The 13757-nt window shown below is 52.2% G+C and overlaps 1 protein-coding gene across 11 annotated transcripts in view; it reads left to right on the top strand.

Moving 5' to 3' along the window:
• TACC2 (transforming acidic coiled-coil containing protein 2) overlaps positions 1-13757 on the top strand; it is a 207225-nt gene that overhangs the window by 159754 nt on the left and 33714 nt on the right. For 6 of the 11 annotated variants that reach the window (XM_073904071.1, XM_073904069.1, XM_073904068.1 and 3 more), the window contains 3 exons: positions 1407-1552; positions 7990-9301; positions 13083-13143. In XM_073904071.1, the coding sequence (XP_073760172.1) occupies positions 1407-1552; positions 7990-9301; positions 13083-13143 (1519 nt within the window). The remainder of the gene's footprint in view (positions 1-1406; positions 1553-7989; positions 9302-13082; positions 13144-13757) is intronic. The other 5 variants (XM_073904070.1, XM_073904074.1, XM_073904076.1 and 2 more) reach the window with 1 other exon arrangement.

The following is a 13757-nucleotide window of genomic DNA, read 5'->3' as shown; positions in this document are numbered from 1 at the left end:
GATGGTGGAGGGATTGGCTCGGTTCCTGGTCCTCTCCGCCAGCTAGCAGATAGTCTTCAGAAGAGGCTGCCCTCTGTGGAGGTCACGAGTCCTTTGACACCTTGCGGGAGCTCAGCAGCGGGAGCGTTTCATGCTCCACACTCACCTGGTTCGTCACCCTCTGATTACACATCTTCACCCAGATTTGCCTGCTTGGGCCCCTCGTGCCAGTAGCAGTCCAAAATATCCACTCTCTGGATAATGACCTTGCTTGTGGCAAATGAGTAAGTGGCCTTTTAGTGTCTGTACAATATCTTGAGTTGGGAGTCAGTCCAGGTGATGCTGCTCTGGCGTCCTTGGAGTGAGGCTGGTCCAGGACCGCGCACCACTGGGCATCTTGAGCAAGCGGGAGGGGGGGCTGCCCCGCGGCCCCAGGACATACATAGGCCTGGCTCCGTGATTTGGGGAGGTCTCCTTCTTTCTGGCTTAAAATTGAACCCCCGGTAGAAGCAGGGTGACGGAGAAGGGCTGTCTGCTCTGGGTTTTCTGGAGCCCAGGGCAAGGCTTTAGTTTGTTGAGCAGCCTCCCCCTTATTTCTGGGTGGGGTGTCCTCTGGGTAGAATTTTGGTCCATTTCTCTGGATGAAGAATCTTCCTTGGGAGCAGAACTTCCTGCCGATTGGCAGTGGTTATCATCATATCCCTGAGATCAGCAGGCTGTGTTTTATGTCTTGGTCTGGCACATCCTCCAGAGAGCTGGCTTGCCAGCTTGCTTTCATTCATTCATTCATTCACTCATTCACTCATTCATTCAACAGATGTTTCTTCACTGCCTCTTGGCTTAGGCTCAGAGATGCTGTAATAAATAAGGCCAGCTGCCCTCATGGCCTTGAAGCTCAGTAGATGAGAAAGATAATTAACACAATTAGGAGATGAATGAATCTATAATAAGTTACGAGAAGCTCCGGGAAGGAAGGGCAATGGGAGAGAATGATGGATGGGGAGAGGCCACATGCTGATTTGGTTTCACGGACTGGGGACCCTATGTTGTGTTGGAACCATGGCACCGAAACGTATTCCTGAGAATATCAGTTTGACCGAATTGGTGCCAGAGTTGTTCAAAAGATTCCCCTGTGTTTGTATTTGTCACTGAGGCCAGAAATATGTATTTCTCATAGGGCTAAGTTCAAGGGCTAAGCTTATGTCATTTGGGAACAAAGCTGGTGATAATGAGATTCACTCTTGGGAATCATGCTGAGAAATGACTTTCCTCGGACAGCTCAATTGGGCAACAAGCTTGGTTCTAGCGGTCCTGGGCAGGGGTCAGAGGGCCACACGGCCTCAGCAGCACTGGCCCCTGGCTCCTTGGAGCAGACTCGGCCCAGACCCCTGCCTAATGCTGTGTTTGTCTTCTCCTCTCTCCATCAGGAGTTCTGACTCTGAAGAAGCATTTGAGACCCCCGAGTCGACGACTCCTGTCAAAGCTCCCCCTGCCCCACCCCCACCGCCCCCTGAAGTCACTCCAGAACCTGAGATCACCGCACAGCCTCCCCTGGAAGAACCAGGTAACCAAGGTCAGGTGCTCCCCCAGGGAAGCTTGGGAGCAGCTCTGGGCTGGGGCAGCTGGAGGGGGGCACCCACTCCAGGGGGCTGTTGCTGGAGCTCCTTAGACACTCCCCAGCTGCTGGAGCCTCTCTGCTCAGTACTGTTTTGTGAGTGAAAACTAAGAGTGAGAAGATATAGTGGATTATTCTGTCTGCTTTGAAGGTGTTTAGGGGAGGCCTGTGGGGAGACCCCTCATTTAGCTCTGGGTGCCTTTTGCTTGGTCTCCAGAATTGGGTTTGAGAGGACAAGTGGATCTGGGAGGTTTCTATTTGGGATTCTATCTTGGATTCTAACATGTGGCCCTTGGCTCCCATAAGAACACTGGTGCTAGACAGCCCACATGCATCTGCATTTTTATTGAAGACCATAGCCCCCCTGGGCTTGGGGATAGAGATAATGCATGCAGTAAATGGGAAGGAAGAGAAAGCCATAGATAGCCAAACCCATGCATGGATGGTTCATTTATTCCTCATTAACCTCAAGTTATTTCATATCACTTTCCTGCCTCCTTTCTTCCCCAGTGTGACTGAAAACACAGATCTTTCCAAATCTTTCAGATGTGATTGCTGGAGGTGGGAGGGGATGGGACGGATCTCATTCCCCAGCCCCAGCCTGCCCACCTGGCTAGTGTTTTATGCGTGCATCCTTCAGTTACACCAGCAGGGCTGGGACCACCTCCAGTGTGAGGGTTTAACATGAGACCCGGAAGGAGATGGGGACTGCCAGAAATGGCCCAGCAGACTGGTCAGAGGGCCAGGTGGTACTATTCTTAGACCTGGACTACCTTCCTGCATTGGGCCGTGTATTTTAGAGGGCCCCACTCTGGCTTTCCTCCAGCCACGGTCCCCTCTCTGTGGTGAGGCTGTAGGGCCAATCTCCTCCTAGACCTCACTCTGGATACCTGGGGGCAGCCACTTCCTGGGCCTACCTGGTCCCTTTCTCATGGCCCATCTTCCCAGGACTGACTGTACCCATGTTTATACCTCTCAGCCAAGGAGGAACCAAGGATGGGTCTGGGACCTACAGGTGGGGTGTCCATACACCTGTGCTCAAGGCCACCCCAGGTAAGGGATGGAGCTGGGGTGGGAGGAGAAGGAGCAAGTTGATGGCTGGACCTCCATTCCTACTCTTGCCCTGGCCAGGAGCCAGGTGAACTGTAAAGTCAAATGACATTTTGACCTTGATGTTGGTTTTACAAAGAAATGGGTAGAATTCTTTCTACCTGCCCTGGGTTCAAACAGGCTGTATTTTAGAAAGGGCAGACACTCCGGGGCTGAGTCCTAAGCACATATGCTCCCCGATCCTGGGGGGAAAGGTTAGGACCATTTTTGAGGGGGGGGCAGATGTCTTTGCTGGTGTCTGACAAAGGCAGTTTTCATATTCTCTCGTCTCTGACAGCTCATCTGCTAGTAGCATCTGATTCTGCATCGCTAGTCTAGGGGCTGGGCCCTGAGAGAGGAACTCTTGCAGTTTATTTGATTTTAAAGTAGAGAAGGAGCCAGAAGGTTTTTAGCGTTCCCATTTTTTAGCGTTCCCATTTTTTTTCATATTATGAAGCATATAAAAATTCATTTCCTATAATACTGTAAAAAAAAAAAATCACCTTTAGGTTTAATGGAAAGTGAATGACAAATAGATTGTAATCCCTAGATCAAACATGTGATTGAAAATAAACTATCCTTTTTTTGTTGGTACAAGTTCATGCCCACAGATGTGTGGGCTACCGGGGGAAAGAACTGAGAAGAAAATGGTGGTGTATCACACTGTACGGTCCATCCGCCCGCACCAAGAAGTAAACAGGGAAGGGCCATTGCTGTGAGCCGCTGTGCGCCTTCTAGGATTTCCAGCCACGCATCCTGATGGCGTCTGGGGATGGTTTGCTGCTTTTGTTCTTTTCTGTGGCCTGTCCTTGTTCCTTCTGCCTGACTTGCTTTTCAACAAAGCAAAGAACAGTCTCCATTCTTAAAAACAAACACATGCACAGCTCCCGCCTCTTTCTTAGAGGGCAGCTTCAGAAAGAATGAGCACTGCAGGGGATTAGGAGGTAACCCCCACCCGGAAGGGGTTGGAGCTGGTAATCACCACGAGTCACAGCCCCACAGAACTTTTGATTACATCAGTTGGAGTCTTTGAACATGGACTTTGTGCTTCTCCTTCTTGGAAAACTCCAGTGAAGCTAAATATACGTGGCTCACACAATAAGGACTCTTACGGTTGGGATCGTGACTGCTTAAAGCTCCCCCGGGGCTTGGGCTGTACAAAGATCCATTGGCTTCACAGCCCTTGTTATAAAAGTCTGCCCGTCCATTCTGCAGGCAGCATGGGGCAAAGCAGAGGCTTGAGCAGGCGGGTGTGCCTGCTTTCAGAGGTAGCTAGAGGGGAAGAAAGGTTCCTTCCGGGAAGCGCAGGCAAGAAAGGGCTCGGGGGAATATCCATTGTTTGGTCTCTTTTGCAGAGTGCCCAGGATATTGCTAAAGGTGCTGAAAGAGCCACGGAATATAACAGACTAGACCCTTGGCTGTGAATAAAGACATGATTTGCTCCCCTGGAAACCCACACTGTAGAAAACAACCAGTCGGTCACCTCACCTTGGGTCCTGCCAGCATGGTTGTGCCCCGTGGGATAGGAGGATTGGGGAGGATGCTGGGTGTTGGCCTGCATCTGCCCTTCGTCTGGGCTGGGCCATGCCAGGATGCAGCTTGTCTGAGCCCGATTTTCTCTTACCTGTAACATGAAGAGGGCAGCCTGCCGGTCCTCCGAGAGCCTGCTTCCCTTTCTGAGCTTCCCTGGTTTTGAGATGGCAGTGTGGGGCTGCTGTATGGTGGCCATGTTCCTAGAGCTCAGAACTGGCCAATGAGGGATGAAAGGAAATGTCGCATCGTTAAATAGTAGCTCCCATGTAAGTGTCCACCATGTGCCAGGCCTGCGCTGGGTTCTTTGTGAGCGTCGTCTCCAACTCAGCCGAGAATCATCCCCCGTGCTTACAGCATCCCTGTGTGTCAGATGGCATCACCTGCCTCCGCAGGAGGTATGCAGCTTCCAGACCTCGCCCCCCGTCTCGCAGCACATGAGGGGCTCTGGGATCAGAACCCAGGCCTCTTGACTCCCTTCCATTGGGAAACCAGGCTGCTGTCTGCAGGTCTAGTGAGCTGGTGCATTTAAGTACCCCGAGGCAGAGGATGGACACAGCAGTTGTCAGGTGTGAGCAGGTGGTCAGGGAACCTGTGAACCTGGTTTCGTGGTAACAGAGGTGGGCTCCTTCGATGGTGGCCTTCCTTCCAGGGCCATTGCTTTCCCCTGGGGTGAAGCCAGTTTTCTTAGCTGGCTAGCTGGGAAACTGCCCAGGAAGGCCCATGGGGGGGCCCTTGGAGGTGACTGCAGACACCATGCCCTGAGTGCTCTAGACCTTTCCTCTCTGCCCCATGGGAAGTGTGGCCTTTGCTGAGGTCCTGGTTGGGTTCCACATGGTAGTTCGTGGCCCCAGTCTTCAGACTGACTCAGGCCCTCTGGGCCCTGTAATGGGCCCTGTGGAATGACCTGCTTAATGACCACACAATGGGACAGCAGGTTCTCAGGCAGGGACAGTGGTGCCCCTCAAGGGGACATTTGGCAATTTTTAGAAACATTTTTTTAAAAGATTTTATTTATTTGAGAGAGACAGCACAAGAAGCGGGGAAGGGCAGAGGGCAAGGGAGAAGCAGACTCCCTGCTGGGCAGGGAGCCTGATGCAGGGCATGATCCCGGGACTCTTAGACCATGACCTGAGCCGAAGGCAGATGCTTAACTGACTGAGCCACCCAGGCACCCCTAAAACATGTTTAGTTGTCACAACTGGGGTTGGGGTGCCAATGGTATCTAGTGGGTAGAGGCCAAAGATGCTGCCGAACATCCTACAGTGAACAGCACAGCCCCCCGCCACAGACAAGTCATCATCCCGATATGGCCCCAGTGCCAAGGCCAAGACACCCTGTAGCAAGACTAGGTTTCCTGGTCCATGATGAGTTAATTCAGGTATGTCAGCTCTGAAGAGGAAAGGGTGTTAAGCAGGTAGGGAGCTTTTGTTCTGGGTCAGATGGTGAGCAGATGGTTGCATGTTGCATGAGTCTGGGCAACTACTGACAATCTGAAGGGTCTCAGAAGGCCCGGGGCAGCCTGAGAGAGAGGAGATTGGCAGTTGTGAGCCTTGCTTTGGAAACAGTCGGGTGGGCTGAGGCTCTTTCTCCCTCCTGCAAGGCCCCCTTAAAAGCCCCTGTTCCCCTGGGTCCTCTGGTCCTTCTGAGTCCTCTGTGCCATGTGTCCGGGCAGGAGGATGGGGTGCTTCAGGGTGCCAGGCCCTGGAAGTAGTAGAGAGGGAGTTGGTTTTTAAAAGAAGCAGGGAGGAGACTTCTTTTGAGATGGGAAGAAACCTGGAGTGTTTTTGAGGGGAGGGAGGAATCACTTCGTGGAAAGAACTGTGAGGCTTTAAGGAAGTGCCCTCCGTCTTCCAGGACATTTGCTGCAAATAGGGCCTGGGGGGCGCTGGGTGCAGGAGAGACGGGAAGGTTTAGAACCGTGAATAGACCTGCTTCCAGAAGGTGTCTTCGATATAAAGGTGCTTATGGAGCCTGCAGGAGAAAGTGTGACCAGTTCAGGGAGAACAAAGATGAGTCAGACCCGTTCCTGAACTCAGGAGGCTTGGGCTTCGCTTGCGTTGTCATCTCCTGGGCGGGGGTTCTCTGCCAGGTGCTCCAAGAGAAATATCTGCTCGCGAGCAAAGTCGGGAAGCAGCGCACAAACACTCACCCCCCGGGCGTTTGCGGTGGTGAGCATGAATTGCTCTGAGAAGATATCCAGCAAGAGGCCAGTTCAGGTTTGGCCAAGCATTTCCCAAACCACGTCCACTTGTTGGGATGAGGGGTAGGGCTGCCAAATTCAGCAAATGAAAATACAGGTTTAAAGAGATCCAGTTAAATCTGAATCCCAGATAAACGAGGCATTACCAAGACATATTTATACGAAAATGATCTGAATTTTCGTATAATGATCGTTTCGATCCTTTTCAATGATCTGAAATTCAAAGTTAACTGAACACCCTGTGTTTTATCTCACCTCTGTGCCAGCCTGGCATGGGGTGGGCGTTGGGGGCATAACTCCCATTAGTGAAAGACAACTTTGGGAGCGCTGTTCCGGGCCGTACCTGTGCCAGCTCTCCAGTCCCTTCTTCTGCAGACCTCTTCGCAACATTTGCCCTCCTTGTCCAGTGACATGTTGTTAGTCTTCTGACGTGCTGACTGCCCAGGACAGCTGTGAACCCAGAAATGCATGAAAGGCACCAGCTGGTGCAAGCAGAGTCCAAAGTGGCCAAGCCAAGGCCAGGCTGGCCAGATCCCCATGGAGCAGTGGGCTCATGAGGTGGTGGAGCATCTCGTGGCCAACATGCGGAACATGCACCAGTGTGTTTTACAATAAGGAGCAGCCTCTGTGGCCAGCAGTGGCTCTGGGGGTGGGGAGGCTGGGAAGAAGAGCAGTGGCGAGAGGAGAGGGAATGGACCAGAGGAGAGGCCAAGAAGAGGAGCGTGGCAGCAGAGTTGGAGGGAGTGATTACAGAGACGCCTGGCATAGGGACAAGTGGCGGGCAGGGCATGCTCAGTCCTCCTGCAGTGGCCTGGGGGCCTCCACGGAAAGTCTCCCTGTTGTTCCTCACAACAAGCTCTGAGTAGTCAAGAACAGGCTCGATGATGGTAATGGCTGTCTTCCTCTCCCTTGCTTTAGTCCCACTGGCCTCTCTTATTTCTTTAACACACCAGGTGTGCTTCTACCCCAGGGCCTTTGCACTTGCTGTTCCTGTTGCCTGTGATGCCCCCCCCCCCCCCCCCAGCCAGATACCCTCCTGGTTCACACCTTTACCTTGTTTCTGATCTTTGCTTAAGTGTTTCCTCCTTGGAGGGCTTTGCCAACTACTTTATTTTAAAATTGCAATGTCCCTGGCTCTATTTTTCTCCATAGTGCTTATTACCATCGGGCGGTCTGTACATTTTGCTTATTTGTTTCTGAACTGTCTTCTCCCTGAAGAATGTAACTTCCAGGAGGGCAAGGATTTGGTCTGTTTTGTTCATTGTTGACTCCCCAAACCCCAGAATGGTGCCTGGTCCTGACTGGGAACTCGGTAAAGGTTTTTTTTGAATGACTGAATGGTTTGAGCTCTTCCCTAAACAGCCCTCCTCACTCCCATTTTACAGATGAGGAACTGGAGGGTAAGCCTATCCAAGGTCTGGAGCTGGCTTTGTACCCCGGCACTGCGCCCGCCCGGTGGGGACCCAGGGGAGGGGGCTGGGGGTTCCGCTTAGCGGGTAGCAGTCTGGCACGAGAGGAGAAATGCTCCCGTGTCCTGTGTCCTTCAGTGACTGCTTTGCCTCCTCTTCCTCAGGCTGCGGTTCTGAGCCGGCCTCCGTCCCCGATGGCCCACGCAGCAGCTCAGTGGAAGGGAGCCCCTTCCGTCCCCCGTCACACTCCTTCTCCGCCGTCTTCGATGAAGACAAGCCTATAGCCAGCAGCGGGACTTACAACTTAGACTTTGACAGCATCGAGCTGGTGGATGATTTCCAGACCTTGGAGCCCCGCTGCTCGGACTCTAAGAGTCAGGAATGCAAAGTGAACACGCGGAGGAAATCCACGGATTCCGTGCCCACCTCCAAGGCCACACTGTCCCGCTCTCTCAGCCTGCAAGCTAGTGACTTTGATGGTGCTTCTTGCTCAGGCAACCCTGAGGCCGTGGCCCTGGCCCCAGATGCGTACAGCACGGGTTCAAGCAGCGCTTCCAGTACCCTTAAGCGAACTAAAAAACCAAGGCCACCTTCCTTAAAAAAGAAGCAGACCACTAAGAAACCCACTGAAACCCCCCCAGTGAAAGAGACACAACAAGAACCAGTGGAAGAGAATCTTGTTCCCAGTGAGGAGAACCGAGCATTCGAGACAAAATCGGAATTGGCCAAGACAGAAGGTTCTGTACGAGCCCTCTTGGAGGAGACGCCCCTGGAACCCACTGCTGTGCCCAAGGCTGCCTGCCCTCTGGACTCCGAGGGTGCTGAAGGGGCCATCCCCCCAGCTTCTGGAAGTGGCAGAGTGCAGAACTCACCTCCGGTTGGAAGGAAAGCATTGCCTCTTGCCACGGCTCCGGAGGCGGTGGAGGTGACCCCATCGGAGAGTGGGGGGCAGGAGGACTCCCCAGTCAAAGGGCTCTCGGTGAGGCTGGAGTTTGACTATTCTGAGGACAAGGGTAGTTGGGACACCCAGCAGGAAAACCCCCCTCCTACCAAAAAGCTAGGCAAGAAGCCGGTTGCCAAAATGCCCTTAAGGAGGCCAAAGATGAAAAAAACACCCGAGAAACTGGACAACACTCCTGCCTCGCCTACCAGATCCCCCGATGAACCCAATGACATCCCTATTGCTAAAGGTACCTACACCTTTGATATTGACAAGTGGGATGACCCCAATTTTAACCCTTTTTCTTCCACCTCAAAAATGCAAGAGTCTCCCACACTGCCCCACCAGTCCTACAACTTTGACCCAGACGCCTGTGACGAATCCATTGACCCTTTTAAGACATCCTCTAAAACCCCCAGCTCGCCTTCTAAATCCCCAGCCTCCTTTGAGATCCCAGCCAGTGCCATCGAAGCCAATGGAGTGGACGGGGATGGGCTGAACAAGCCTGCCAAGAAGAAGAAGACGCCCCTAAAGACGTAAGTTCAGGGGTGCAAGGTGGTAAGATCAGAGGTGGGGCTGTGCATTGGCTGTGATCCTGGGTCATGTGTCTGGATGGACGTGGCTGCCCTAGCCCTTCCATGCGCCGTAACGCCGCCAGGTTTGCAACACGGTACCTGTCTCCCTTCCTCTCTTCTCCCACAGTGGTGGCATTTCCCAGCCACCTACCCCTTTGGGTCTAGAGTCCTTGATCCTTTGCCTTATTATGACAGTGGTTTAATGCATTACTTTTAGCTGAAGTCCCGACGTTTGACTCCAGGGGAGAGTGGGAGAGCCCATGGAGAGGGAACCATCCAGTAGAGACCTGCTCAGCCTCCCTTTGGTGACTTAGCCTTTTCCCTGGTTAGCACAGGAATTACTTTTTGGGGTGGCCTACCACCTAGGAGATCTACCCTTAAAATATTGTTAAGAGTTTATAGGATTTGTGTCTGCCCTTTAATGGCCCAGGAGCGAGAGGTCTGGCCTGGATCCTCCTCCCTGCACCCCAGCCCACCCACGAGAAGCACCTCGTGGGTCTTCATTCCTTTTTCTAGCCATCTTTTGCAGAAAACACTCCAAGGCCCTGTAGGTCCAGAAGGGGTCGATGAGAAGACAGTCCCCAGGAGGCCATTCATGACTGGTTCTGCTGTCCACAGACACTTGCCAAGTAGAGTACCCTTCAGTACTCCGTGTCAATATCTCTGGAGTCAGTCCCCAGACCCAGCTGTCACCTGGGTGCCTGCAGGTCCCTGCTCAGGCTGTGGGTCCCAGCATAGTGGGGATGGTGCTCGGAGCCTTCCTCCTGCTCTCCTGGGAAGTATGGTCAGTAGAACAAGGACCCGTAGACCAGGCTTCTGGCGCCAGCTCAGCCGGAGAGACCACCAGACTCTGCCTGGTATGAACTGAGACGGGGTGACCTTTTTACCTCCCATTCGGGGCTCCCCACGGAGTTAACATTTGAGAAGAACCTGAGGCTTCCTGAGAGCAGGTTCTCTAAGCAGACATTAGCCGTGGATCCCAAGACTTTTGAGATCAGCTCCCCAGCCAGGCCCTTCCTAGACACTCCGTCAAAGCTGTGTTGGAAGCTTTTTTTAAAGCCTCGAACAGAAGTCTGAGATGCCCAGATGACAAAGCCACGGTCTCTCATTTTTGGAATGAGAGCCAGCTTGTAGCCACCACGCACCTCCTCCTTCCCCAGAGGTAGCTTGGTTACAATCTGCCCTGTCATCAGAGCTAACTAACAGGTCAGGGAAGCCAGCCCATCTCTGGGTCTCACGTCTAGTGCAGAAGACTTGGAATCCTACCCCAGTGTGACAAAGGTCTTTGGGCGCCAGCGCCTTACGGGGTAATTGGAACCAAGAGACGAAGGTGCTCTCCGACAGCCCCTCTCCAGAAAGCTGGGACGTTGGCCATGCTCGGCAGCAGAACCCACGGTGGATGGCTCCTGTACCCCAACCCACTGAAAACCAGTCGTTTGCAGATTGATCTTTTTTGTCAGTTCCTTCTGTCTGTCTCTCTTTTTTCTTGTCTTCTTGTCTTAGGATGGTTGAAGATGTGATGTCTGTGTGTTCTCTGTTGTAAGTAAATTTAATGGAATCTGCCTCTCATCCTACCTGTGCTTTTTCCCCTGCTTTTCTGTTTGCTTTCAAGCCCTCTCCACCTCCTCTCCACGGCGGCTGCTTATGTATTTCTGCCTTGGGCCTGGGGATGGTGGGGGGGGGCGGCAGGGGGCTCCCCAGTAGCAGAGGTTACGTTCCTGTTTCAGAGTGATTAGCATAAGTGAAAACTGCTTGGCTGTGAAAATGTGATTATCCAACATCTGCCTGCTTGTCAGGAATGGAACTGGTTTTTTTTTTCCCCCCTTGCATATTGGATGTCTTCATCTGAAACCCATACTTTTTTTTTTTAAAAAGCTCTCATTTCCATTCTTTCATTTCCAGTTGGACTAGTGACCGATTGCTTTCAAAGCGCTGTGGCTTCACGACGAAATAACCGGCCGGCCGGCCACAGGCAGTGGCCCGCGGTCGCTGGTTCACGCTAACGTATGGAGCGGAGATCGTGGGGCTAATTGAGACCCCCTAAAATGCCAGGTTGGCTCAGAGTGTAGCACACAGCTGTGAGAGCCCTCGCTGGCCTGCTCTGGGCCTGGTCCTTGGTCGGCCGGGACCAGGCCGGGTATCGACCGGCATGCCATCTGAGGGTCACCCTGCTGGGTGTCGGTGGAACCCGAGCAAACCACCTCTGGGCCTATGCTGCTTTGCCACCATGGGAGGGACGTTGCGGGCAGCTCCCAGGGGCCCCAGGACAGGTACCCTCTCTGCCTCCCTGTCCTTACAGGGGAAGCTGGCCTGGTCCCAGGCATCCAGCAGCCCCCCGGGATAGGGTTGAATCTCTCAGGTTTGTTTCTGCCCAAGGGATTTCTTTAGGTTTTTAGAGCCATTTTAGCAACTCTCAACTACACAGTTATATATTTATATGCATGGATAAATATTTGCTTCAGGCTGGGACTGCACTGCTCATATGGCAAATGCTATAAATGCTGTAAATGACCATTTCTAGTGGTTTTTCATGACTGAATGCCATTGTTGGAGCGTTCTATTGAAGAGAACACGAGGAACTTGAGTGCCAAATTGCTCTGTCCATCCAGTTAATGTTTAGAGCTGGGAAAGGTAGTTGCAGTAATAAAAGTGCCAATAAGTAAATTTCCTTATTTTTTTCTTAGTGTGAATGAGCAGGAATGTCTCCATTCTTGCTCCATTCCATGGGATCTAAGGTCAGGGGACAACCCCCACCCCAAAAATGCCATTGCTTTGCTGGGGGCAGGACCATTCCACGGAGGGGCCCGAGACCAGGGGCCAGGCTGGAGGTGGGGAGGCCTCCAATCTGCCTGGGAAATGAGCCCCTGACCACTCGGTGACTCAGTGGAACAGTGTTTTCTAAAAATGCTTTCCTTTGTTGACCCCTTCGCAAGTCTGATCTGATGTTTCCTTTGTCTCGAGTGACCTGCCCCTGCCCCTAATTATTTACATGAAGGAGAAAGGAAGGGAGAAAAGAATCATTAACCATGGTTAGGAATAGACAGTGGAGAAATCATCTCATCCTGGAAAGAGTGCTGGGGATTGCTTGTACAATGTGAAAGGACTTGAAGCTACTGAAGTTGGAGTGTTGAAGATGGTAAATCGTATGTTATGTGTACTTCACTACAATTTAAAAAAAGAATCCCTTCACCCTGGCCCTGCCTCTGGTTGGAATCTCACCCAGAAGTGCCGAGGTGCAGGAATCCTTTATGCTTCGAGTTCCAGTGAGTGGGAAGGGATTCTCCCTGAAGACCCAGAACGGTCCTTCGTGTTTCTGCACGGCTCTGGCTGTGGTTCGTTATGTGCTGTGTCGGCCTGCCAGTCCGTAAATGGGATCCTGTTCATCGGTGTCGGGAATCTAGGTCCCTGGCCCGCACCTCACTTGGTTCAGGCATTCTTGGATGAATCTGGATACATGAATCTCACCAAAATCTGCTTTTTAAAATAAGAACCTCTGGCTAAATTTAGCTGCATTTTCTGGGCCAGCTCTCCAAAATGGCATCTCTTTAAAAGATTTCCAGCTTGAGGACTCTTTCCCTCAGGGGCAGCGATAATATCTGTTGTTAAGTTGGGATGAATCGTCGGCGCGGACGACTCTTAGCCGCTGCGGAGGCCGGAGGCTGTGGCTTCGGTCGGCTCTGTGTAGCTCTGGACTGTTCTGTACCACTGTTTGTCGTGTTCACATTTTCCATTTTATTTCTAGTGACACATTCAGGGTGAAAAGGTCGCCAAAACGGTCTCCTCTCTCTGATCCACCTTCTCAGGTACAGTGTTCCCTTGAAATGTATGATTTTATCACTCACCCAAGCTGCTAAAGCCCATGCGCTTTGATTCCCTGCTGGTCAGCCAGAGCTGTCTTTTCTGCTCATTACGGGCACGTTTCCAGCATCCTTTTTTGCCTCCTACGTGGGGGCTCCCTTGCTGTTTGCAAGACATCGTTTTGATCCCTTCCCTTTGGAAGAGATCAGAGTATGTCCCGAGAGTAGAAAGATAGATGTTCAGCAGAAGTGTTGGGTGGGTTCTGTGGGAATCATGCTGATCCATTCTGGCCAGTTCATCTGCTGAGAACTTCTATGAATACTAAACTGAGAAAGTCCTTGGAGGTAAATGAATATATAGTGGAAAGAACTGAGTGTCAAGAGCACTGGATTATGTAACTAAAATCCAAGTGGGGAGATAAAGGAAATCACGCCCTAAAGAAGTGGGGTTTGGGCCCTTTCCCCTCTAACTAGTTCCTTTATGAGATCTACGCCATGACAGACCGAGGAGGGTTGGCCTCGGGCATGTATGCCAGGCTCCCATCTGAGCCAGCGACGTCCCAGCCAGCAGACCGTAGTCCGGCTGGGCTGCACAGAAAGGCACCCCGCCCCAGGAGAGG

This window comes from Callorhinus ursinus, unplaced genomic scaffold, assembly GCF_003265705.2.
Source record: "Callorhinus ursinus isolate GAN/ISIS: 27379988/994484 unplaced genomic scaffold, GSC_fseal_2.0 scaffold20, whole genome shotgun sequence".
Lineage (NCBI taxonomy): Eukaryota > Metazoa > Chordata > Mammalia > Carnivora > Otariidae > Callorhinus > Callorhinus ursinus.
This window is presented reverse-complemented; position numbering and strand designations above follow the sequence as displayed.